This window comes from Scardinius erythrophthalmus, assembly GCF_964197995.2.
Source record: "Scardinius erythrophthalmus genome assembly, chromosome: 16".
NCBI lineage: Eukaryota > Metazoa > Chordata > Actinopteri > Cypriniformes > Leuciscidae > Scardinius > Scardinius erythrophthalmus.
Window position 1 is genome coordinate 41261139 of NC_138236.1, and position 27589 is coordinate 41288727.

Below are 27589 nucleotides of genomic sequence, written 5' to 3' on the forward strand. Positions count from 1 at the left end.
TCTCACAAACAAGACCATTCCTCCAAAAAGTGCATTCACAAACATGACAAATCAACATATTTTTTTTGTGTTAAAAAATGTGCATAACAGTTCTGTCTGTACTCAGTAGATTTGCAGTTCTTCAACACAAACTGTTTTTGTAGAACTCTGTTTTATTTCTTTACAAAGGATAAAAAGAGGCTTGTGAGCGTAGCAGCTTTAGATGCCGTGCCGTCTCGTGGTGTAGCTGTTACACAGCAGGAGATATCCACAACAAAACACCTCAGTATGATTGCATTGATAGAACAAAAATTTGTTTTTATGTCTTTATTTCAATATATATTTAGAATTCAAAATTAAATTAAATTAAAATAGATTAATAAAAACTCAGGGCAATTAAATATATTTTAATACCTACTGTTAATTTATACCATAAATATTAAGACACAGAACATTAATATAAGAACATGGCTGAAAAATTAATGTAAAATTTTTTACTTTTTCGTCTGGACAAGTGTCTAGTTTCCATGATTGAAAAAGCTGACTAATATATCCAATTTCATGTTTCCATCTGTTCATGTACCACAAAGCAACCAAATAAAATCCATCTTCTTTTCTTTTTGCCCATGTCAGCTGACACTCACCAGCCCGATCTCACGGCAGTTCGTACAAATTTGATGAGGTGGCTAATTCCTAACTCGTACGAATTCGTAAGATTTTTGCTAAATCGTACATATTTTAAGAGTTGCCAAATTGGTATGAATTTGTACGAATGACCTACCCCTGACCCCCCCCCCCAAACCTAACCCTAACCCTAACCCTAACCCTAACCCTAACCCATGACTGGGGTTTTGACAAATTGTATGAATTTGTACGAATGACCTAACCCTGACCCCTGACCCCCCCCCCCCCCACACACACACACACACACAATTTGTTTTTACAAATCGTACCAATTCGTCCGAATTAGCCACCTTTTCCTCACTCGCATGAACTGGTCGTGAGATAGCGTTGCACTGTGTGTCAGAGCGTCATACTATTAAGAAACATACTGACAGAAACCAGTAAGTACCATGCAAACCTTTCAAGACAAACGTTTTTCAAACGAGACACATGTTTTCTTTGTATGAATCAATGTACAGTAGGACTGAAGAACACTAAATATCTAAACAGCATATCAGACTTCATTTGTACAATATAATACATAACTCAAACTGGATTAAGTATTTTTGTCAGTATCCTTTTCTAAATGTACATCATCAATTAATTCCAATTTCTTTGTCCTTTTCCCTGAATCTGGAGAAGGGGTGTCCAGCTCCCACTTCCAGGTTGGTCTTGTCGAGTGTGTTCCCGGGAGAACTGCTCCCAGTGTGAGATCTCTCCATCCCTGCGGACAGTCCTCCCACAGCAGGAATGCCTCCGCCGCTCAGACTAATGGGAATCGGAGGAATGCCTCCATTCTGAATGACAGAGATCTCATTGTTTTTCATTGCCAGTCCATTGGTGATGGCTACAGCATACTGATTCCAGAAGCCTGGGTCTACGTTGATTGCTCGAGCTGTGAGATCCTTCTGAAACATCTCGCTGAACTTTATGGCATCTCCCCCTAGAAGAGCCATTGGGTTCTCCACGGAGAGGCGTCTCCCCCGCCGGGCCGGGGCGTTGTTCCACATGTGGGTTCCCATGTGGACCTGAAGTGAGAACGCTGCTTCAGTTTATATGAATCGCAAAAAAAGACATCATGCTCTTTATTTATATGTTTTCTGATGTGGTTATGAGTATGTTTTTGTCATTTACGTCTATATTACAAATATATTTGATTCAGTTCAATTCACATTATTTGTATAGCGCTTTTCGCAATAAACATTGAGTCCACATTACAACTTAGAGTGATCTGTTATCAGAGGTTATGTATTTCAGAAATATACAAATCACAGTTAGCTAAAAATTTATTAATTTAAACAATGTAATCATTTAAGGCAGAAACAATGAGCTCATTGAAGTAATGAAAACTTATATCACAGTTATATATATATATATATATATATCAAATACATTTAACTTTTAAAAAATGTGCTTTAGTAAGCTTAACCTCATTTGAAGATAGTAACTGGTAAAAGCTTCAGGCAGCAATTACAGGGACAAGCACATTAGAGGCAGATCTGTTACAGGTAAATATAAAAATAGCATCCCGGTGAAGATTTTATGAAACGTGATTTCAAAGCCTTTATTAAAACTGCCTGTGATGTAATACAGTTGTTTATGACTTTTAATCAATAGGTACAGTAGCACCATCAAATTAATATGGTATTGTCAGGGCACATGCAAACTTTCATGTAAATATGCCAAAATGTTGCTTTGATTTTTTTGTTTAGGTGAAGATCCGATTAGCGCTGTGGGAGGAGTTCAAAAATTATCTTTTCAATTAAATTTTAAAAGGCGCACAGGCAATATGGCCGACCATGGCAAAATGGGTATCACCGTAATCTGCATGACCCAGTGAAACAAAAGAGACCAGATCATAAAAAGGATAAATATGAAGGTAATATTGTTTTTGTTTGGTTTGTTTATTTTTTGACCTCTAGGTGGTGCTAACACCAAACTTGTATGTACCAATATGCCAATGCATTTGTTAAATACTGCATTTGTAAATTTATCCTGTTTTCATTCACATTTTCTATAGTTTTGCATAAATATAAACTAAAATACACAAATAGGCCAAATATATTTGAACCATACCTTCAGATTTCCCTTTGTGGTGAAGGCTCTGCCACAGATGGAGCAGCCGAAGGGCTTTTCTCCAGTGTGAGTGCGCTCGTGGATCTGAAGAGCGCTGGCGGACGAGAAGTTCTTCCCACAGGAGTGGCAGTTGTGTTGTTTGGGGGTCCGACGGGGTGGGGGCGGAGCCAGCATTGGAGCCAAGTTGGGGCTTATTGTTGTGTGAGGGGGTGCGGTGGGAACCTGGGGGCCAATTGGTAAGTGGGGTCCCTCACACAAGGCCGGTGGTTTACTGTGTCCATTCTCATATTTCACTGTGCTTGATTCTGAGCTCATAATACTGGGAGTGTTTAAACCTATAAAAAAAAAAACATAAATTAGAGGAAAATGCTTCAGTTATTTACTTTTATTTGATTTTAATGTATATATTAGTAGTAACAACATGAAGAAGAGTAGTTAAATTGTCAGTCATTTGTAATTTTGTATATATATATATATATATATATATATATATATATATATATATGACTATCTCTGTCAAAAAAAAAAAAAAAAAAAACATGACTACCTCTGTCTCTTCCCAGGAACAGCAGACTGAAGTGATTCTCATCTTTGACAAATGGCCTGTTGGGCTGTGTGGCAGTGAGATCTAATGCGCCTGTGTTTTCTGCTCCAGGAGAAGGGGTGTCTGACTGCTCAGACTTCACTGTTGCACTCACTGAAGCAGAATGCAGAGCCTCGTCCTTGCCGCTATTCGCCTGAGGAGGGGACTCGACTCTCAGTGGCTCGAAGCGATGGCTCTCCGGCTGGCTGTAGGCAGGAGACAGAGCCTGCATAGAGCCAGAGGATTCAGACTGTGGTGGACTCCCAACACTGTGGTTCTCCAAGTCTCCCATAGTGGAAGATGAGTCATTCTTAAACATGTCTCCATTTTCCCCATCAATTTCACTCCCATTTTCTGGAGGCTTTAGGCTGAAGGAATGGGTTACGTTAACTGTTGGGTCACTCAGCTTCATTTCATTCTCCAAAGCAACAATGCTAGAGATAAGAGAGGTTGGGGGAGAGGTGCTTGGAGACATTTCTGAGTATAAATTGAGTTGTTTTGGTGAGTCCACATTCCCTTCTTTGAGACATGTTTCATCTTCCGTTACTTGGTCCATCTCGTCGAGTAGCTCATCATCATAGTTGCTCATGGTGTCTAAGCTCTTTTCATCAAAGGAGAGATCTGTGTCCATGTCCTGAAAACTCTCAGGCAGGGGTGTGTTGGGAATCTGTCCACCCATATGCATGCGGATGTGTTGCTGCAAAACTACAGCATTAGTAAACTTTTTCTGGCATATGGGGCAAGAGTGCTGTACCCGGAGAGGGGGCTTTGATCTGTGAACCCCAAAGTGTGTTTTCAAATTACCCTTGGTTGTGAAAGCACGACCACATATCTTACATTTAAAGGGTCTCTCTCCTGTATGGATGCGATAGTGCATCTTCAGGGCACTCTGACAACTGAGCACACGATGACAGATAACACATTGGTTGGGGTCTGTCATCTTCTTATCAATATTTTCCACCAGTTGCTGTAGTTTTGAGGTCTCTGATGTTTGCATAGAGTCCAGGAGGCCACCAAAAGGAAACTTGGGCTTAAACTGACTGGACATCATTTGTAGGGAGGGATGAGAGACAGCAGACGGAGTATTCGTTGAGTCTGTGATCTGTGTTCTGGTTGTGGTTGTAACTGTGGTTGTAGAAATCACTTGGGGTATGGAAGAAATCGATATGCTGGTTTCTCCAGGCCTGGTGGGGGAGTTGGGTGGTAGATGAAAGGCTTCAGGTTTGAGAACTGGAGGTGTGCCACTCGCCACATTAGGTTGTGGTGAACTGGAAATTTGTGCAATACTGGCCTCAGCAATGAGGTGATTCGGAGACAAAGATGTGCACTCACTTGATGGCGGTGATGGCCTTTGAGGTGACCGACTTAAAGGGGTGAAACTAGTTGAATCCCCATAGTTTCCTAGAATACTGGGCATAGTTGGAGGGAGTTGCAGTGCTACCGATGTTGGGATTGTAGACAAAACTGGTTTGCTGTCCAGCCATGTGGTAACAGGTTTTTCTGGGGGAAAGGACATTCCATAAGGTATACCTGAGCTAGTTGGAACATTGTCCAAATACTCAGGAACAGGATAGGGGTTCATTTGGATGTGAGGATACTTTTCTTTGTGTCTCTGAAAATGAACCTTTAAGTTACCCTTTGTAGAGAAGCGATTACCACAAATGTTGCATTTGAAAGGCCTTTCACCAGTATGGGAACGAAGGTGAATTTGCAGGGCACTGTCACTTCCAAACACCTTAGCACAAAATCTGCACTTGTGTTTGAAGAAAGGATCTTCTGAACTGGGTTTGGTGTCGAACATAGAGACATTTGGGGGCTTTCCTTTGCGGTGCTTCATTAGGGCGGAAAGGGGATCAAGAGCATTTGTAGTTGCTGCAATACTGGCGAGAGGATTAGGGAAGATAACACTGTTGGGCGAGCTGTGAGGTACAAGGGGAAGGCTGGAGGGGGATGTTAGCAATCTCCCATGAGTCAGCATTAAAGGACTAGGTGTGTTCCTTGGTAGTGAAATACAACAACTGACTTCAGCCTCAGTTCTTGTGCTACTACTGGTGCAGCCACTGCTGCTAATCGACACTGAGCATGGTGGCATTTGAGAGGGAACCGCATTACTGGCTGTTGGATACAAGGAACTCATTGTGATATTGCTTTTCATCCCAGAACTCGCCAGTTGGCCACCTGTCTGAGGGACATTGGAACAGGCTCCCTCCAGAGCTGAAGATAATGAGGCTGAGACCTGTCCGTTTAAAGTGGAGGGTCCCTTGATAGGAAGCTGATGCACAGGGGGTGTGATGAAGCCACGTAGATGAACCTGCCCAGACATAGTGGGTATGCTGGAGGATGAGGTTACTTGTAAGGCAGCATTCATGCTGTGGTCTACTTGATGGTTGACAGTGGTCTGTGTGGGGGCTTGTTTGTTTATTAGCGCCACCTGGCTCCGAATCTGCTCTATGAGTTGAAGCTGATGGAGCTGTTGCTGCTGCAAGGCCATGAGCTGGTCCAGGATCATGGGGATGGCCATAGTGGACACTTCACCAGCTAGAGCTCCTCGGGCACCCTGAGAGAACTGGGCCACCGCCACACGGGTCCCATGTAAGGTTTCCAGCGTGACGTTAGTGCTGGGAATAGAGTACCCCGCCCCGGAGGACTGCGTGTGGTCCTCAAGCTGAGGTAGGCTTATGTCTGGCTCTGCCAGTGTAACTTGATCTTCAGAATCTGTGGGCTTCTCAGGAGACAGTTCCACTTCCATGGGCTCGTCTTCTTTCTCCAGGACAGCCCCTGGATCCAGCATCATGTCTGCTCCTTCATCAGCTTCGGCGTGTGGGATGAGGCTTCCCCCGGGATCGTCCTCGCTCTCAGCCGGCTCGCTGCTGGGCACTGGGGATGGCTCAGGCACGTAGTCCTGGGTGGGCTCTGAAGTCACCTCATTATCACTGATAATCAACACAAGTGGGTTCTTGGTACAGGTGTTCAGATGTTCACAGAAATCCGACCACTTAAAGAACTCAGCGCAACACTTTTCACACACATGGGTCTCTTCGCTCCCACTGCGGCTCTCATTTCCACTGTCTGAATCCTCCACTCCTTCACCTGAGACTGAGGGGAACAGGAAATTAGAATAAATTCAACTTTTTTATTAATTTGCATAAATCAAATAAATTTTGCCCTTTTTTCTGGATTTTTGTCTCTCATCTTAAGGTCCTTGCACACTGAATCCGAAATTTTCGCATGCGTTTTTTCGTATCCGTCATTCTGTGGCTCTAAACTGTCAAAACACCATTCAAACCCTTGTTACAAATGCGAAAAACGCAGAAAATCGAACCCGATTCTATTTTTTTTTTTTGACGGACGAAAGTTTCGGAGGAAGTGTACAAGTTTGATTGACATAACGTGAGGTCGTATTTATTTTTTAACATGCAAAAATTTCTGACGCGAATTTCGGACTCAGTGTGCAAGGGGCTTTAGCCACCAGTTTTGATAATTCCACTGTTCCCTGTATAGCCAGCTAATAAATCTCTTAGTGCAATCAGTCTAATCAGTGCTGGATGTTTCCATTTAAAAATGGATTCAACACAAGTCTTTGATTTCCAATGTTTTCATTCAGTTCAGCTGTTACTCGCATTCCGAATTGCTAACATGAAACCTCAAATATCGGTCTCTTCACTGGTTCTGTCAGATGCGTCATTTATGGGTTTGCAAACACTGGCACAACATGTCTCCTGACAAACTACAGTTGTTTAAGAAACCGCATGTTCTGTACAGCTGACATACAGCCCTAAATCATATCTGATCATGTCTGTTTCAATCATACATTTCTTTGAGATATTGAGATATTATCTGTACAAACTATTCCAATGGCATAATATTTTGTGTGTTTGTATGTGTCTATGCTTTATGGTAATTATCTGGTAATAGTGCTTGACTGCAGAGATTGGGTTGGGTCTGATATTTTGTTAATTATGTTATGCAGACAACTGTGAAGAATTAACTTTATAAGCTGAATTTAACATGTCTAAATTGTGATTAGACCTTGCAGAGTAAAACATTTATTTTTTTATTTTTTTTATCCAACTGGCGGTTGATAATGTTTAGCAGATAATAGTGTATGTTCTACTGCAATATGGATGAATATTTTCAAAAAAAAATCAAGATTAAAATTAATTATATTCCCAAACATAAACTAGAATAAAAGAATACTTATAACAACAAATGTTTTTGACAACAAAGAAATTATGATAATGTACTGTAACCCTAATACTAAGAAGAAGAAGAAGTGAGGAGGAAGAAGGAGGAGGAGGCGATTTATTTCCTCATGTCCGTAGTGACTGGAATAAAATTAATTAGAAATGCTTATTTTATTTAAGAGAGAATAATAGTTAACTATGACACATTCATATACTGTCTATTTCAGACAAACTAAAAGTATAATTTTTTCTATAATTTTCTAGATGAGTAAAACAGACTGATATAGATTATATACTGGAATTATATAGAATTTCCTGTACAATGAGCAAATGTCGATATGCAAACTGAAAACACTGTTAGATTTTATATCTGTAGTATTCTACCAGTTGCTATATTGTAATCTCTTTTACACTATAATGTATTTATGCTTTTATAAGTGTTATGATAAGTGTTAAAAAGATATATAGAGTAAATACATTTCTCATTCATTGCCATTTCAAAATTAAATAGATATATCATGCACACACGTAAAATGCCTAAATACACAAATGTGTTAAATGCAACTAATTGACTACTTTTTATTAAAAATGATAATAAATAAATAAAAACCTTTTTTTGTGATAATTCAAAATGGCTGAAAGTATTATAAGTATATACAGTAGCACACACACATATAAACTACAGTATACGATGCACATGTGCAAACCTACAGCATGTGCTAACTATTACTTCAAATGAAATGTTTGAATTTCTAATATTCATCTTGTTCAGTGTTCATTGTCCGCTCGCAGTGCCAGAGGAACACATGAACGAGCTCACCCAGAGACTTCTGCACAGTAATGCCTCTATATCCGCCAGAACACCCGAGCTTCTGTCAATGCTTACAGATGTGCAGCACAAATATTAATATTGTGTATTAGCATGTGTCTGACACCAGATTTACCCACACCATGATGCTGACTGGCCGATCTGAGAGCTGGGTCCGGATTAAAAGGTTAAACCAGCATATTTTGCTAAACATCTTTGGCGTATCAATACGCATTATCTATAGATGCATTATCTATAGACCTTATGTACAACTTGAGCATTGAAAAATACAAAAATTATGAGACAGTTACATTATCTACATTGAAAAGATCTAAATGAATAATAAAATCCCAACACTATAAAAATGTTTCATGATTACTGTCTAAATTAAATGGTCAAAAATATAATTTAGTACGACTGAACAAACTGGACTACATTACTGTACATTACACCAGTAATTTTAGGTAAGAAAAAACATCTGATATAAATGCTGTCAAAAAGTATGGACTCAGCGGCCTTGGAAACATGGAACCAAGGAAAAGTATTGTTCAATAACACAAACAGAATTCAAGCATGATTAATTATGAAACTTTCCATAAGATGTATAAATATTAAATAAAAAATAATTCTAAATTGTAAATCTCAGCAGAAAAAAAAGTGTTATATTTTGTTTTTAAAAAGTCATAAACCGTGTTAGATGCACGCCACAGGACAGAGCATGAAAGAGCTCATTAGATGTGTGGAGATGAAGGACGACAGAGAGATTATCATAATTAATACACCATAGGACATGTGTAAGCCACTTTTCTCAGGTCAAGCGAACATCTGCACACATTGCATGTAAAGCTTGACATCTCTGGGCCACCCATGCGGCGCGCCCAGCCGAGGGTTACGAGCACCGGCCTCAGAGCAGCTCCTCGGGGACAGAGAGCATCACCGCTGCTTAATGCCTCACCATTCACACACACACAAAAGAGTGTGTTCAAAAGCCAAGCAAACAAAAGAGAAGAAAACGAGCATTTAAAGACTTGTGCGGAGAGAAACACTGCGCTCATAAAGAAAAGGACAGAGTCTTCCTGGAAACCTCTCGCTGAGATGTGAATCAGACAACTGAAGTCAAGCTGGAGATTCAGAGCATACGGTTAAATCCTCAGCGTGACCGATCGAGTCGTTAGATTAGAAACAATCAATACTTCTGTTGCTATTCAAATGCAGTCGAAGTCAGATCATACATCAACAGTGTGTGCCAGAAACTGAAGCACCAGTCAATGTTAAACGCTCAGGACTGCAATATGTTACACTTTAATTTGTCATTAAATTTTCAATTTTCATTTCTGGTTATTTCTCTCTCTCTCTCTCTCTCTCTCTCTCTCTCTCTCTGTGTATATATATATATATATATATGTATATATACACACACACCTAGGGTTGGGATGTTTGAATTACTGTGAATTATTGTAGTGTATTATGTGTATGTTGCAAGATCGGCAAATATGTGCTTAAATATGTATTAATAAATGAATGAGTTTTATATGGATTACATACGTATTTACTATATTCTTGAATTATTATTTAAATAAACATTTGGACTGTATTTCTATCAGACATAAAGCTTGCTGCTTGATGTCTTCTTCAAACTCACTCAAGAGGTGCTTTCATTCTGACATGCATTTTGATTAGAGTTTCATAGATTAAAGCCACATAAGATCAAGAACATGTGACAGAAAATAATGACACAATAATCACCTTAAAAGATTTAAGAACGATAATAAGAACGACATTATAACATTCCTTAACAGCCTCACAAAAACAGTGATTTTCACATGATTTGCTGGTCAAATGTTAATAATATAGTAATAAATGAAGCACAATAAAGTAGCAGGTGTGTACAAGAAATGCTGCAATATAAAAAGTAGAGAGTGACTGAATAACCGAGATATGAGGAAGGGTTTTACTTTCACTGAGTGCATTTTTAAAAACACTGCATGTGATAAATTATTATTATTAGCCTATTATTATTGTTCTTATTATTACTATTGTAAAAAAAAGTAAACAGATTTCCCGAGAAAAGGGGGCCGAATTGTTTTAATTAATAACTGCGATGTCTTGTAATTACAGCGGCTCGCGCATCGGGTTAAACGGGGTTTTTAAGACAATTCCGTGTAAAACACCAGCGACATTTAATACTAAAATATTAGATTAAGACGTAGGCATTTTTATTCTGCAAACATGCATTTGCCACCTTTCTTTTTTTGACAGTGATTTAGGTAAAAAAAAGCAAATTATCAAGTTAAAAAGAAGAATTTAGAAGAGGAAAATTTTAAATGACAAAAAGATCTTAATATTTCAAGCAGAGAATCGCCCGTTTTCCTTCTTTTAAATGTTTGAAGCGTCTCTAAGAAATAAAACTCAATTTTAATGTTTCTGCATATTTACTCTAATAAAAATGATAAATTAAGCTGTATGTGAATCTGTTGAACTAGATAATTTCCTCTGATATTGTATTTGTTTTATTAGCTAATATTTGATTTGAGTTTCGAATAAATCGCCGTTAGCTGTTTGTTACTAAATCATAATTGTCATAATTTAAGAAAAGCGGTTTAAACATTTTCAGTAGGTTATATACATCGATGCATGCACGGATGTGAATTTAACTTTAAAATATAATGACAAAAGTATTCGATCGCTGTCGAGATGAAGTCGCACGTGGGCTAGTCGCGAAACTAATGTTAGTTTGTTTTAAAGGCTATTTTCCTAACGCGCATCGCTGGCGTTAACTAGTCTAGTCCAGTGCAGCTTCATCCTCCTCCTCCTCCTCCTCCTCATCAGCTCACCGTGACCCGGCAGCAGGACCGGCTCGGGCTCCTCGTCCGACCGCAGGTGCTGGGGCTTCGCTTGCTTCCGACGGGACATTCTTCCTCATTCACACTCATCAGAAGATCCGCGCAGAATCTGCTCAGGAACTCGCGGGTTTGATCGGAGTTATCATTATGATAGTGAATGATCCTCTGGATTGGCAGAGCTCCAGTGGGAACAACTGAGATGGAAATGAGGGACGGACTCCGCAATTTACTACTTCACCTTCAACTCTCACACACTCACACTCTCACACACACTCTCCCAGCCGAGATCAGCTCCGCCGCCCAGAGGAGGAGCACACACTGATCGCTCCTCACTGCTCTTCCTCACGGGATCAGTTCTGCGGGATTGTACAGGAATATTCCCAAGAGTTAGTGAGATGATTCGGGCGGATCCTGTTCAGAATAACTTTTCTTCTTTGTAAATGTTCCTTTCTTCCATTACATCCCATCAACGCTTAAGATAATCTGCGTGTCTCTCAGTAAAGTAGGCTAGAGGAGAGCATGTCCTCCGCCGGTGTTAAAGCGGTCCCAGTGTCAGCAGGAGTTCGCCGCGAGCCTGAGGAAGGAGCGTGTGTGTGTGTGTGTGTGTGTGTGTGTGTGTGTGCTGTGAGATCGGTCTGAAAGTTAGTTGAAGTGCTCGAGTGATGTAAAGTTGTCGAGTTTTGAGCTCCTGATTCTCCAGGCCCGTGGATCCCGAGACTCTCCCGACGCGTGCGATGATCGCGGTGTCTGACGCGCTCCGCTGGGCGTCAGAAGTTAGTGAGCGGTCGGTGCTGGCGCTGGAGGTGTGTGTGTGTGTGTGTGTGTGCGCGCGCGCGCAGAGGATACAGCAGGACACACCAGTTCACCGTCATCTGATGCTCACGGCGGCATGAAACTGACCTGATAACATTACTCACTCCATCTGCTTATTAACACACACTTCCATATCCCGGGAATATGAGCCGAGTTTGGGAAGAGAAGCGTTAGTGGGCCTACGGGAAAAATTAGTGGAAAAAAGCTGCGATTTAAAATACATGTGTTTAATACGAGCTTAACAATAATTACATTTTGTTTTCTAATCCTGTCTAATTATTGTCATGTATTTATTTTTCCTGTTTGACTCTGATATTAATATCATTTATTTAAACACAGAACTGTGACTCATGTCTATTATGAGGGTTGATCAGACACATGCATGCGCAAGTTTCCTCTCCTTTCTCCTCTGTCGCATCCCGCTTCCAGAAGTTATGTCCAGACCCCTTCAGTCCTCCACTAATGTATACCGAAGACAAAGCGGGCTCGGGCCGGCATCGATCGGCGTGTCCTGCGACTGAGAGATAAGAGCATCACTGTTCACCGCAATATCATTTCTCTGAGCATCTGATGATGAAGAGCAGAGCTCGAGTCCTTCTGATGATGAAGAGGAGAAGCTCCAGTCCTTCATCAGCATCCGCGATATTACATCGATCCTCTAGCCTTAACTAACCGGACACACCGAACCCGAACCATTAACGACACCAGTGTCATCCTTCAGACAGATCTCGCCATCTGTGCGCTATAACCAGAGAAACAGTTTCTGATTTTAGTAAGTTAGGCCTATTGCATACAATGCTTAACGTTTCATAGTCATATTTGATAGAGAGATTTAAATAGCGTTAGTAACTGTGGAGTTTATGTGAATATGTGAAGCTCAGAGAGGAGGGCCTGAATCTGATCTCAGATCAGCGAATGTGCTTTAATGAATCCGCTAAAGCTGCGCGCGCAGATCCTGCTGTTCGGTGATCAGATCAGGCGTGAGTGTGTGTGTGTGTGTGTGTGTGTGTGTGTGTGTGTGTGTGTGTGTGTGTGTGTGTGACTGCGCTGATGGAGAACTGAAGGCGACGGGAACAGCGACTCTTTCCAGGTAAAATGTGCAGCTTGTTGAGTTTTGTTTCTTTTTTATTAGATGGACGGCTATATGCTGCAGACACACACACACACACACACACACACACACACACACACACACACTGTATTTTCTGCACAAAGGCCAATCACAGCCCAGCTTCTGACTGAATCTCAGTTGTGTGTGTTTGAGTCAGGTCGACTCATGTTACTGTTGTCTTCTGCTGATGATAACTCTCGAGATCATCAGACTGATATTAGTCAGGCGTTATTAAAGTCAGATTTATATTAGTCAGGCGTTATTAAAGTCAGCCTATAATATGTTAAACTCTTACTGAAATTTGATGAAACTATTTCATGTAATATTCAAACAATATTGAAAATTTTAATTAAGTATAACGCAAACACACTAACGGTCGAGTCCTGATTCTAATGCGTGTGTTCTGTTACAAACCTAACATCACGTGTTGATGTGTGTGTGTGTGTGTGTGTGTGTGTGAGAGAGAGAGAGAGAGAGAGAGAGAGAGAGAGAGAGAAAGAGAGTGTGTGTGTGTGTGTGTGTGTGTGTGTGTGTGTGTGTGTGTGTGTGTGTGAACGCTGTGCTCGAGTGTGTGTGCGCGTGTGTGTGTACTGTGCTCCTGAGAGAGAGAGAGAGAGAGAGAGTGTGTGTGTGTGTGTGAGAACGCTGTGCTCGTGAGAGAGAGAGAGAGAGAGTGTGTGTGTGTGTGTGTGTGTGTGTGTGTGTGTGTGTGTGTGTGTGTGTGTGTGTGTGTGTGAACGCTGTGCTCGTGTGTGTGAGAGAGAGAGAGAGTGTGTGTGTGTGTGTGTGTGTGTGTGTGTGTGTGTGTGTGTGTGTGAACGCTGTACTCGTGAGAGAGAGAGAGAGTGTGTGTGTGTGTGTGTGTGTGTGTGTGTGAACGCTGTGCTCGTGCGAGATATTCAGTTTTTTATATACATGATTTCTGCATTATTATCCATTTTATTTATTAATCTTTGTTTATTTTATTATTATTGTTTTATGTTATCAGTATTATTATTTTTGCTATATCTAAAATTATATAATTTTTTTTATATTTTTAATTATGTATCTTTTTTATTTAATTTAACTATTATTATTTTGTGTACTAAATGTTATAAAGCATTTTCTATGTTGTTTTGGTGCTTTGGCAATTCAACATGGATTTTTTGTCAATAAAGCTTTCTGAATTAGAGAGAGAGAGACAGAGAGAGAGAGAGAGTGTGTGTGTGTGTGTGTGTGTGTGTGTGTGTGTGGAGTCTCACACCTCACGGAAACATTCAGGAAAAGGCAAATTTAAAATAAAACCATTTTAACTTCTTATTGTCTTTTTGATTTTTGATGAAGATAAAATGCTGCAACATAATGTTGTATGAAATAAAGCTAATGTGTCGATCAAGAGCAGTGTTGTGTTCTCGCTTCTCACAGTTTCTCTCAGTTGCTTAAACACATTTATCTAAACACTAGTCCAGAACTCCTCACCGATTCCCCAAACGCCCTATTCTCAGATCTCCAATCATTCCATTCACTCTTGCTGAAAAAAAAAAAAAAACGTTGCCCTCACACACACACACACACACACACACACACACACACACACACACACACACACACACACACACACACACACACACACACACACACACACACACACTAGTCTAACACAGTCTTACACACTAGTGAAATCAATTCAAAACCCGGTTTTAAAAACCTCCTTCAGGCGATCAGGAGTCACTCACAGTCATTATTACAGTGTAAACAGAGCTGCAGATACAGTGACCTTTAAGAGAAGTTTATTTTCATTATACTGTAAAGAGATCGTGAAATATAATGAAATATGTGAAGTATAATGAAATACCAAGGAATTGAACATGAACTTGGTTTGCAATAAAATACAGTATAATGTCAATTACAGTAAATAAATAAATAAATAATCAAATTCAGCCTCCTCAGCCATTACAGTAGAGCACTGATCACTGCGTCCACTAGAGCAGCTTCTACTGTTAGTCTATGTCTCTCTCTCTCTCTCTCTCTCTCTCTCTCTCTCTCTCTCTCACACACACACACACACACACACACACACACACATATGAATGTCAGAAGCTACACATCAGTTTGACAGGTATGAGTTTGAGGGTGTAGAACATGTGCTACTGTACACATATAACAGTGCAGGTTTGTGTGTGTGTGTGTATGTGTGTGTGTGTGTGTGTGTGTGTGTGTGTGTGTGTGTGTGTTGGTATATGTGGTTTACATGGACAACACGCCAGACATTTCACCTGGGCTCCACGGACCTAAGGGTAATACGGGGACTATGCCAAGGTCCTCGTAAATCAAAGAGTGTAACTGCATTTGTTAGTGTCTGAACAACATATATTCTCTTTTTCTTTGAAAGTCCTCATTTACCACTTGACCTGATTTTGAGTGTATCCCAGTGTATAGAACAGCGACCCCACAGCTGGGTTTTATATTGCAGTTTCATACACATTTCTGATACACACGGTGCATTTTGGCGGGCCGTCTTGTGATTGGCTGGTTTGCGCACGTGGGCGGTAACAAACGGAAGTCGACGGGATGCTCCGCCCATAGCACATGGCCCAGCTGTCGCTAATTAAATACCTAATGGACCACACCTCGGAAGTGTCAGCTCGACGTCGTTGGATTTACTGGATTAAATACATACAGGTAATAATTATATTTATAAATATAGCTGCATTTTTGCATTAAGTGTTTCTTATTTGCAAGAAATTGTAACTTGTAACTTACAATTACTGTAAAATGCTATATATTTACCACAATGTTAGCTGAGCTAGCTTGAGTGGCTATCAACATGTCCTGCTCATTAAGCCTCAGGCTAAAGAGGTGGAGGGCAAAAGGTAGAGATGAGGACAGAAGTAACATTGCCAGCAAGTCAAATTTGGTAGTTTTGTTTTTAAAATGAAAGCTAGCTAGGTTTAGTTGAGCTTGTGGCTACCGCATGGCTTAATGAGCAAGGCGTAGCTAGTTAAAGCCTTAACTTTTATTACAGACATTGTGTTTGTTTTATAGAATTAAATACTTTCTTAGTAGCCCACATTATTTTATTTAAATATGAAGTTGCAGTGACACAGGAAGGCTGTTATATCATTAATATGAGTACTTTCAGGCCATTAAATAAATGTAATGCGTTTATGATGTTCTGTTAGTGTACTAAACCTGTAAGATAAATTAATTGGTACCTAGTAACCAACCACAATGATCAATATACAAAACATGAGGGGCAACAGACCTGACAAGTATCTTGTGCAGTGTGTAAAGTGTTTTTTTTTATATATATATATATATATATATATATATATATATATATATATATATATATATATATATATAATTACAAGTTGTTAACTGTTTTTATCTTCTTGACTTCATTTAACTAACTTTGTGAAATTGTTAGTTCTCATATAAGAAATGCTTTAACCATAGAACATTTCACATACCAAAATACTGTACATTTTCCATCTAGCTTCAGGTGGAACATGATTTTTATAGCTTTTGTTAGCACCACCTAACCAGCAAACCATAGATGATACTGACCATTACAGAATGTTAGAACAAAAACAATGAAGTCATCAAATGCTGTGTTCATCAGAGTGTAGTTTTCATAATCCACGGTCTCCTATGTGTATATTATTATTATATTTTTTTTCCTTTTTACAGGGCCTTGATGATGAAATGGCCCCAAAGATGTGTGGTACCACAAACCCCCCATTCACAACTGATGACACTGAAGAGGTATGTCCTCACAAAAGATAGATTTTTATTAATATCTTGCACTTGATTGTTAATATCAAAGAAGTTGTCAGTGAGTTTTAATGCAAGGTTTTCCTCTGTCTTTGTCAACAGTAGAATGGTTTCTTTTTTTACTCAGATGTCAAATGTCCTCTATAGTGTCACGCTCCCAGGACTTTCTCTTTATTGTCCTTTGTCTCTGTTTCATCTTCTACAGCTGACCACTGAGAGCAAGTGCACCCATACAGCCGTCAGCCACCCGAATCAGACTAGTCCAGAGCTCGGCCCATGCACCAAGGTTGGAGAGGTAAATTAAATCTCATGTACAACTTATTTGTGGCAAAATGTTAAATCTGCCAACCTATTTCAATATGTGTGTGTGTGTGTGTGTGTGTGTGTGTGTGTAGTCGCCTGAGTAGAACGTGCTTTATGTGGACAGTCGCCTGAGTAGAACATGCTTTATGTGGACAGGCGCCTGAGTAGAACGTGCTTTATGTGGACAATGGAATGGAAGGACATTTGTCTAAACATGCTTTTTCAAGCTTCAGTCAGTATAATATCTGAGTGTGTGTATCAAACACTGAACCCCACCCAAACATGACTTGGGAGGTCCATGCAGTTTAGAGGGTCCCGTCCCCAGAGGCATCACTTTGGTTTTTAAGAACACTTGGACTGCCTGCATTGGATCTTTATGTTTGTTTAATGTGAATGCTAAGTTGTTTGGTTACATGTAATGGAAAGGCACCCATTCAACAGCACTGACGAAAATTCATGACAAGATGTCATTTAAAAGAATCATAGCAAATCTAAGAACTATAAAAGGACTAACCCCTCACTCCATGTAAAAGCTTAGTCAATTATTCTAGAAGTGCAATCATTCTACGAAGTTGGCTGACAATAGATAAACAACAAAGTAATCAAATGCTGTATTCATCAGTGTAGTTTTCATAGTCTACAGACTGTAGTCATGTGGCCTGTTCAGTGTCAAAGAACCGTTTCAGAGACTACATGTTTTCCACAAAACACTCACTGAAATACAGCCATGATATCGTTTCACTGAATGCTACACAGGGAACATCTTGTCTTCAAGATATTTGTTATAATTTATCTTTTTTTTTGTTGTTTTTTTCCTTTTTACAGGGCCTTGATGATGAAATGGCCCCAAAGATGTGTGGTACCACATTCACAACTGATGACACTGAAGAGGTATGTCCTCACAAAAGATAGATTTTTATTAATATCTTGCTCTTGATTGTTAATATCAAAGAAGTTGTCAGTGAGTTTTAAAGCAAGGTTTTCCTCTGTCTTTGTCAACAGTAGAATGGTTTCTTTTTTTACTCCGATGTCAAATGTCCTCTATAGTGTCACGCTCCCAGGACTTTCTCTTTATTGTCCTTTGTCTCTGTTTCATCTTCTACAGCTGACCACTGAGAGCAAGTGCACCCATACAGCTGTCAGCCACCCGAATCAGAATAGTCCAGAGCTCGGCCCATGCACCAAGGTTGGAGAGGTAAATTAAATCTCATGTACAACTTATTTGTGGCAAAATGTTAAATCTGCCAACCTATTTCAATATGTGTGTGTATGTGTGTGTGTGTAGTCGCCTGAGTAGAACATGCTTTATGTGGACAGGCGCCTGAGTAGAACATGCTTTATGTGGACAGGCGCCTGAGTAGAACGTGCTTTATGTGGACAATGGAATGGAAGGACATTTGTCTAAACGTGCCTTTTCAAGCTTCAGTCAGTATAATATCTGAGTGTATGTGTATCAAACACTGAACCCCACCCAAACATGACTTGGGAGGTCCATGCAGTTTAGAGGGTCCCGTCCCCAGAGGCATCACTTTGGTTTTTAAGAACACTTGGACTGCCTGCATTGGATCTGTATGTTGGTTTAATGTGAATGCTAAGTCGTTTGGTTACATGTAATGGAAAGGCACCCTATTAGTTATACTGGGCTACAAGAAGTCAGCTCCTGGCACTGAGGCTAACCACAAATTCCCCATCTACAATTTAAAAATATGAAGAAGGTATATCTTCATATAGGATATGCTTTAAATAAGCTGCATTCAAACATTCAAAGGAAAAAAACAAAAACTCAGATAATATCTACAAGGGCTAAATTCTGCACAAACCTTCAATTTCAAACTCATCCAGTGACTTCCCCTGGATGCTGCAAAGGTTTCCTTTCTCCATTGACAAAAGGAGTTTGGAAATCTTAGCAAGTTGTGTTGTGGGAACTGGTAATCTGTAGAAGTCGAGGTGAACACGAATGTGTTCATCAGAGTAGTTTCCATAGTCCACGGTCTACAATATTTTTGTTATTTAATTTTTTTTACTTTTTACAGGGCTTTGATGATGAAATGGCTCCAAAGATGTGTGGTACCACATTCACAACTGATGACACTGAAGAGGTATGTCCTCACAAAAGATAGATTTTTATTAATATCTTGCTCTTGATTGTTAATATCAAAGAAGTTGTCAGTGAGTTTTAAAGCAAGGTTTTCCTCTGTCTTTGTCAACAGTAGAATGGTTTCTTTTTTTACTCCGATGTCAAATGTCCTCTATAGTGTCACGTTCCCTGGACTTTCTCTTTATTGTCCTTTGTCTCTGTTTCATCTTCTACAGCTGACCACTGAGAGCAAGTGCACCCATACAGCCGTCAGCCACCCGAATCAGAATAGTCCAGAGCTCGGCCCATGCACCAAGGTTGGAGAGGTAAATTAAATCTCATGTACAACTTATTTGTGGCAAAATGTTAAATCTGCCAACCTATTTCAATATGTGTGTGTGTGTGTGTGTGTGTGTGTGTGTAGTCGCCTGAGTAGAACATGCTTTATGTGGACAGGCGCCTGAGTAGAACATGCTTTATGTGGACAGGCGCCTGAGTAGAACGTGCTTTATGTGGACAATGGAATGGAAGGACATTTGTCTAAACATGCCTTTTCAAGCTTCAGTTAGTATAATATCTGAGTGTGTGTATCAAACACTGAACCCCACCCAAACATGACTTGGGAGGTCCATGCAGTTTAGAGGGTCCCGTCCCCAGAGGCATCACTTTGGTTTTTAAGAACACTTGGACTGCCTGCATTGGATCTGTATGTTGGTTTAATGTGAATGCTAAGTCGTTTGGTTACATGTAATGGAAAGGCACCCTATTAGTTATACTGGGCTACAAGAAGTCAGCTCCTGGCACTGAGGCTAACCACAAATTCCCCATCTACAATTTAAAAATATGAAGAAGGTATATCTTCATATAGGATATGCTTTAAATAAGCTGCATATAAATAAGATACGCTATAAATAACAAAATACAATGCAATAAAAGGGTAATCATATGTATCAGGTAAATTAAATGTCACATTGGTATTGAATTTAAAATTATTAGATATCGACATGTAATATGAAATATATTTCTGTCCAAACTATGTGGCGTAAATATGAAATATCTTTGTCCAAACTATGTGGCATAAGTAAATACTACAATAATTTTTTTTGCCAACAGTGTCAAAAACACTGCCTTGTGTGTGCAACAGTATCCTCCTTGGACAAGTGTGTTCGTTGTGTGGGACCCGTATCTTCCTTCAAGTGGCTTGGCTATCAATGCACAGGTTAGATATTTAGTGAATTAGTATAGAGTGTATATGTGTTGTGCTCTAACCACTTAAATAGACCTGCAGTGTTAACATTGTTTTACTCAAATGTGTTCCAGTTTGTTCAGGGGTCTGGCATAAATCCTGCCTCAAGCAAATTAAAAGAGATGACTTTAACAGCACAGCACAGGTGAGTATCTACTAAGTGAGTGTTGAACTTGAACTGTCTATAAGATTCAATCACCATGTCAAATAATTTGCTTTCTCACCAATTCAGGCGCAGCAGTCTCCTAAGGCTTCTGATGATGAACTGCTGTCAGATCAGGACAAAATTCCACATCCAGCATTGGACAAAATATCATCTGATGATGCTGAGGACATGTCTGACAAGGAATACATACCTGATTCGGAGTCAGAATATTCTTTGTCATTACTTGCCAGTAAAGGAAACCTTTGCAGCATCCAGGGGAAGTCACTGGATGAGATTGAAATTGAAGGTATGTACAGAAATTAGCCCTTGTAGATATTATCTGAGTTTTTGTTTTTTTAGATAAACATCAAGGCTTGGCGTTGTCAGCATCCCTTTCCAAGAAAAAAAAAATCACCTTTCATGTCCAAGTATGAGTCGAGGAGCGAGGACTACTATTCAGAAATATAAACTTAAGTCTACAGTATGGCTGGACAGTAATTCAAAATTATGTTTGTGTAGGTGCAGTCGAATTACTTTAAATATTAACCTAATATCATATTGTGTAATCATTTATCTTATGTGCTCATGGACCACCTTAAACATAAACGCAGGTATAATAGCTCAAAACTACTACTTTGCAAAAAGTGGCAAGTACAAAACCAAGTACTTTCTTTTCCTTATTTTATGTGGCTATTTCAACCACAGATTTTTATGTCCAGCTATTTATGAGAGTTTTACCAGAGCTGTAAACTATTTGAGTAAATGTAATTAGTAATGTAATTTTGGCTACTTTGTAGTTGTACTGAGTATCAAAGATATTAGCTACTTTTACTCTACTTGACTACATGAAGTTTAGTCAAGTACTTTTACTCTACTTGACTTTTGAAGAAGTAAATGAACTTTTTACTCCAATACATTTGTGATGAGTAATGCAATTACAAATTACATTTTGCATGGCACCTAACTTTTCTTTATTGCAAAAACAAACTGCTGCAGAAAGTGATATTTCCATCTAAGTGGCATTGACTGAACTATATCTTGTGAGTTTTGCCCTTACTCACCCAAACTTGTCAACAAGTCTACTTTACGTGAATGCGAGTGCATTAGTAGGTGCTAAATCGCAGACGGTTGATTTAGATGAAGTCAGGACTGCAGCCAGTGATGAGTCCGAAACCAGCACATCCAGTGCAATTAGACTTTGACTATTTAATTTTACTTAACAATTTTTTTTTTATCCACATTATTGACAAGGCCTTTTTGAAGGATATTGGTTTGCGTGTGGCCTTTTTGTGCACTTGAGCTTAACTGAGACTTGAGAGTTTGTAAACGCTTAAATAGATAGTTCACCCAAAAATGAAAATTGTCATCATTTACTCACCATCAAGTTGTTACAAACTTCTTTGTTCTGCTGTACTAGTCATTGGCTGGCAAAATCTGCTTGGTTACAAAATATCTATCTTTGTGTACCGCAGAACAAAGAAATGTATACAGGTTTGGGGTTGAGGTTGACTACATTTTTGGGTGAACAATCCCTTTAAGAGGCTGTTGTGTCGACCCTGATTTATTAGACTATTGAGGTGTTCAGTTTTATTTAGATTTTAGAAAATAAACATGACTTCTCATTTTACAAATCAATTGTTTCTTATTTTCACCTGCATGTCTCAGTGTCAAGGACTAGTGCATCTTTGAGCCTAGATTTAGTATAATACTAAAGTATTGTTAATCACTTTTACTCGTATTGGTGACTGGTAATCGAGTAATTTATGCTGCAAGGTATCTGTCTTTTTACTCAAGTATGGTTTTCAAGTACTCTTTCCACCTCTGAGTTTTACTAATGCCATTTTCCAGATGAGATTGCGTTAAGTGATGCTGAAGACTGGGAGTGAATCTGATGACAGCAACACAGATCTCACCGCATCAGAGCTTGGAACTGTGGAGCCTATGGATATTGACTCTACAACCACAGAGCAAGACCATGACATGGGAGACTTTGGTATGTTAATTCAATTCATAGTCTCTGCTGATAAAATGTATTTTTTCCTGTGACAAAAGTAACTTGTTAAATTGTTTTCAACAGGATCAGTGTAATTTGTGTCGTCCACAGTAAGTGAGAGTGTACCTCCCTCTGAAGGTAAGATGAAGGTAACCTCTCTCGTCTCAGTGCGTGCACTCAATCGCTCTGGCGCGCGGCGACAGTTTGATAGCACTTAGCTTAGCCCAGTTCATTCATTAGGGACCAAACAGAAATGAAGCTAGAAGCGACCAAACACCTCCAAGTTTTCCCTATTTAAATACAGTTACACGACCAAGTATGGTGACACAAAATAAAACGTGGCGCTTTTCTAAGCGGGTAAAAAGGATAACTATAGTGTATGGCGGAATAGCACTGGGAGCACTTCGGCTCGCGCAGTAAAAAGTCACGTTGGTTCTAATGACAGAAGTGAGAGGGAGAGGATTTTTCAAGCGTGACTTTTTACTGCGCCGAGTCGAAGTGCTCCCGAGTCCCAAGTAGAGATGCACGGATGGGCTATTATTTCATCCGCAACCGCATCGCAAAACTCATCATCCGTCCGCCATCCATCCGCACCAACTTTTTTGACCAATTTTCAGGGGTGCAAACACATGTATGGTCAAAAAAGAGAGAGGTAATCGAAGCCCTCGTCCCGCGGCAAATATCCAGATACTACATTGCCACCATCCCCAACCCACCCACCCCTATAGGCACATAGTCAAATGAAATTTAGAAAAACTATCTTGCACTTCTTCTTCTTGCTTTACTGCTACTTCCTGAAAACAATTTCACCTGATTTGAATAGCTCTTTTTGTAAAGAATTAATAATTCTAGGATGATTGGGGTAATTGTGTAGGGTAGGCCTAGTGCATCTGCATAGAAACTAATAAACAAAATACAAGCATCAGGCATGTGATTGGCTAAGGACAAAATAGCAGGAAAATATACTGAGACCCCAATATAGGCCATTTATTAGCCTATACTTTAAATTATCATTTATTTCTGTGATGCAAAGCTGAATTTTCAGGATCATTACTCCAGTAATTACTCCATGATGATTCATTATCAAAGTTGGAAACAGTTCTGCTGCTTAATATTTTTTTAATAACGTGTGATACTTTTAGGATACTTTGATGAATAAAAAGTAATAAAAATTAAAATAAAATTAAAAAGGAAGAAGAATTAAAAAAAAATAGAAATCTTTTGTAACAACAATATACTCTACTGGTCAGTAATTTGGGTTCAGTTTTTTTTTTCTTTTTTTGAAATAAATCAATACTTTTATTCAGCAAGGATGTGTTAAATTGATAAAAAGTGATAGTAAAGAAGATTTATATTATTAGAAAATATTTTTAATTATTTTGAATAAATGCAGTTCTTTTTAACCTTTTATTCATCAAATATTTTAGGCAGCAGAACTGTTTCCAACACTCATAATAAATCAGATTTCTAAAGGATCATGTGATAGACCGGATGTCACATGCTGAAAACTGGAGTAATGATCCTGAAAATTCAGCTTTGCATCACAGAAATAAATTATAATTTAAAGTATAATAAATTGAAAACCAATTATTTTAAATTGTAATAATATATCACAATATTAAAAAAACAAATCTGTATTTTTTATCAAATAAATGCAGGCTTGATGAGCAGAAGAAACTTCTTTCAAAAACATTAAAAATAGTAATGTTTCCAAACTTTTGGCCTGTACTGTATTCCCCCCAAAACTGCACAACTGTAGGGTAAAACATTAATAAAAAAGTGATAATAAATAATGCGTCTTAAAACTGACATGATTGTTACAAAATCACACAGTCTGGACTCTGGAGCTCTCAGAACTGCTTACATTAAGTTTAAGGTAAAAATAACTGCCATGAAATTATAGTATCTTACTCCCATGCAATTAGATAAACTGTTCATTCACTACATGACTTTACCTCTGTCTTTATCCCCTTTTATCCTCTTCTCTTCTTTTTGGCTCTGTATCTATCGCAGACTATAATGCTCATTTATAATGTGTCATGTAAATTCGGCCATCCGTCACAATCAGGAAACTTTCACCGTGTCTAGAACTGGCGCGAGCTGCCAGGGCCGTTTCTACGAGCCTGTGTGTTAAGCGCCCTCAAAAAAAAAGCAATGTCTACATTGGATGCGGCGTCGAGCACACTACACAACAAATTACCAACAACTGATCGCGCGCGCGCTCTGTTTCTGACGCACTTCAAGCACTGGCTGGGCGGGTATTCCGGGGAAAGATTGCATCTCTCTGCCATCTGTAACCATGTTGACGTGCCGCCGGGGTGGCCGCGATCCGCGGCGATTGTGGTTCCGTCCCGGGTTACCATGGTGACGGCTGAAATTACTCGAAAAAATCGATAGGCCTATTTTTTAAATTACAAATATGCATTTGTCAAAACCGAGAGACTTTCATGCATCAAAATGTAACTTATTAATATGTATTTGCGCCTTCTATTTTGTCTGGAAACTTCCAACACTCTTGCGTGTCGCGTGAAAAATAGGCGTCGGTTGCGGTTCTATTTCTAGCACGCGGTTTCGGCGCGGCTCGAGAAGTGTGTGTGTGTGTCACGCAGGCATTGTGCTCTAACACAAGCTCTGACCAGTTAACACGAGAGCGGACATAAAAACGGACACTCCACGCCACGCAGGGAGAAATGTGATGCAGTGGCAGATCCAGAGTGAGACAGAAACACTAGTGGTTCACGCTTGCGCACATACTGCTGGTTTGGCGCGCAGTGTTCTGATTCGCTATTTCCTATTTACTTGTTGGTGGATGCAATCCAGAATTACTGTTGGTTAAATTATAATCAGACCCTCTCAGACCCCCCCCCCCCCCCTTAAAAAAAAAAACTCTTCGGATCTGCACGATTCACACAAGTCACCCAAACGGACGTGAAAAAAGCGGGAGGCGCCGAAAAGCGCGCTGTTTGCACCCCTGAATTTTCAAAACCGCACCCACCCGCCATCCGCTGATTGGGCAATGCAATTTAAAAAAAAGACAAACCATCAATTTAATATATATATATATATATATATATATATATATAAGGATGCATTTATAGCGTTTTGGGGGAAAAAATGGATGGATGACCTTCTATTGCCTTTGTTTTTAATTCTCCTTTTTTGAGTTTGTCACGTAAAGTTACCTCCTTCGCCGGCGTTGCCATCTCTGATAATAACAAGCAGTCTGCATAGACTCGACTAGGCCATATTACTGCGTAATGAAAATTTGACTTTTAAAGTGTGCTCTTTTTTTTTTTTTTTTTTTTTTTTTGGATGTAGGTATAGTTAGATAGCAATATTTACATATATTTTTCATTTGATTGGTTCAACCGCCCGCCACCCGCCCAAATTTAATTAAAATATTATTTTTCGTCACGTCATCCGCCCGATCCGCGGCTGTAACCGTCAACCGCGCATCTCTAGTCCCAAGTGCTATGTCGCCATACATCATAGTTATCCTTTTTACCCGCTTAAAGTGCCACGTTTTAATTTGTGTCACCATACTTGGTTGTGTAACTACTCGACTAACTGTATTTAAATAGGGAAAACTTGGAGGTGTTTGGTCGCTTCTAGCTTCATTTCTGTTTCGTCGCTAATGAATGAACTGGGCTAAGCTAAGTGCTATCCAAGTTCAGCCGCGCGCCAGAGCGATTGAGTGCACGCACTGAGACGAGAGAGGTATGCATCAACTCGTCTTAGTTAAGGGAATAACAGTTTAATATGAAAAAAATGGTGAAGTATCCCTTTAACAGAAGGATTATTATGCACGTCTTTGTGATGTTTTCAACTATCAAAATGCAAGAGTAATCTTAAAGAAAGAGATATAAATAAATAGCCCTAAATTTTATTTTTAGATTGTAGTATTACTTACTGCAATTAATTCAAATAGTAAAAGGTTTGGCCACATAAATAGATGAACAGCAAAGACATTCTAATATTACACTCCATATTGTCCACACTCTAGTGGGTTAATAAAGTTGGTGAAATCACATCGAGTGAGCAACCAACTGATACCCAGAGTGAATTAAGAAAAGTAAACTGCAATTTCTTGTCAACTGTGGCATTAACTGAACTCATGTTTTGATGGCTTCAACTGGACAACACATTTTGTTTGAGATATATTCTTTTTTTGTTTGCCTATCTTCCAGGGAATTATGCTGATGAGGAACATGGATCCAGAAGAGTGGCGAAGAAAGTATGGTCTAAGGCTGAGGTCGCCGCAGTAATGCGACACTACAAAGGTCATATAAGCAGGGGAAAACTGGCCACCAAAACTGGTGGTAGACCCCGTGTTAGCACAAAGAACAGTGCAAAATATAAGGGACTTTGTACAAAATAGAGGAATAGCTGCAAAGAGGCAGTCAGAAAAAAAAAGATTTAAATACACTGACTATTGTGGTGGTGTTTCTATGTTTGTGTTAAAGGAACACTTCGACCTTTTGGGACTTTAGCTTATTCCCCGTATCCCCCAGAGTTAGATAAGTCCACACACACCCTTCTCATCTCCGTGCGTGCCGTAACTCTGTCTGACGCACCCACCGCTAGCCTAGCTTAGCACAAACACTGGAGGTAAACGGCTCCAGCTAGCATACTGCTCCCAATAAGTGACAAAATAACGCCAACATTCTCCTATTTACATGTTGTGATTTGTATAGTCACGGTGTGTATGAATAACAAGGTCACATGACACACAGCCGTCTTCTAACCGTATACATACTGGGAACTAAATTCTCATAGATTTTACTATATAGAAGGCGAAGCACTGCTGGCAGGAGTGATTAGCGCAACCCTCTGAGCGAACTCTCTGCTCCTCACCACGGGCTTCTCAGGTCCTGCGAGCAAATCCCTCCGCCCAAGTAGCAGTGCTTCGTCTTCTGAGAATTTAGTTCCCAGTATGTATATGGTTAGAAGATGTCCATGTCTCATGTGACCTTGTTATTTGTTCACGCTGTGACTATACAAATCACAAC

At 39.5% G+C, this 27589-nt stretch overlaps 2 protein-coding genes across 3 annotated transcripts; one reads left to right on the forward strand and one right to left on the reverse strand.

The window, feature by feature from the left end:
* Nucleotides 1-1238: 1238 nt before the first annotated feature.
* sall3a (spalt-like transcription factor 3a) lies at nucleotides 1239-11206 on the reverse strand (the record flags this gene model as incomplete). The annotated part of the gene is made up of 4 exons (XM_081389017.1): nucleotides 1239-1670; nucleotides 2719-3053; nucleotides 3266-6397; nucleotides 11128-11206. 4 exons carry the CDS (start codon nucleotides 11204-11206, stop codon nucleotides 1239-1241), a joined length of 3978 nt encoding a protein of 1325 aa, XP_081245143.1.
* A 4421-nt stretch (nucleotides 11207-15627) lies between these two features.
* Nucleotides 15628-27034, forward strand: LOC308703909 (uncharacterized protein). 2 transcript variants are annotated; one of them, XM_081387933.1, is made up of 13 exons: nucleotides 15628-15721; nucleotides 16733-16807; nucleotides 17022-17111; nucleotides 17945-18010; nucleotides 18225-18314; nucleotides 19153-19218; nucleotides 19433-19522; nucleotides 20310-20415; nucleotides 20517-20587; nucleotides 20675-20894; nucleotides 22436-22580; nucleotides 22665-22690; nucleotides 26768-26984. In XM_081387933.1, exons 1-11 carry the CDS (start codon nucleotides 15629-15631, stop codon nucleotides 22471-22473), a joined length of 1005 nt encoding a protein of 334 aa, XP_081244059.1. In that variant the 5' UTR covers nucleotide 15628; the 3' UTR covers nucleotides 22474-22580; nucleotides 22665-22690; nucleotides 26768-26984. The 2 variants fall into 2 exon arrangements, with proteins under 2 accessions (XP_081244059.1, XP_081244060.1); XM_081387934.1 differs by lacking the exon at nucleotides 15628-15721 and adding an exon at nucleotides 15855-15912 and having other exon boundaries at nucleotides 22665-22718; nucleotides 26768-27034.
* The last annotated feature ends 555 nt before the right edge of the window (nucleotides 27035-27589 follow it).

Coding starts and splice junctions, on each gene's coding strand:
- LOC308703909 (XM_081387933.1), top strand. CDS start 15,629: ATGGCCCAGCTGTCGCTAATTAAATACCTAATGGACCACACCTCGGAA. Junction 15,722..16,732: donor ACTGGATTAAATACATACAG/GTAATAATTATA, acceptor TCCTTTTTACAG/GGCCTTGATGATGAAATGGC. Junction 19,219..19,432: donor CAACTGATGACACTGAAGAG/GTATGTCCTCAC, acceptor CATCTTCTACAG/CTGACCACTGAGAGCAAGTG.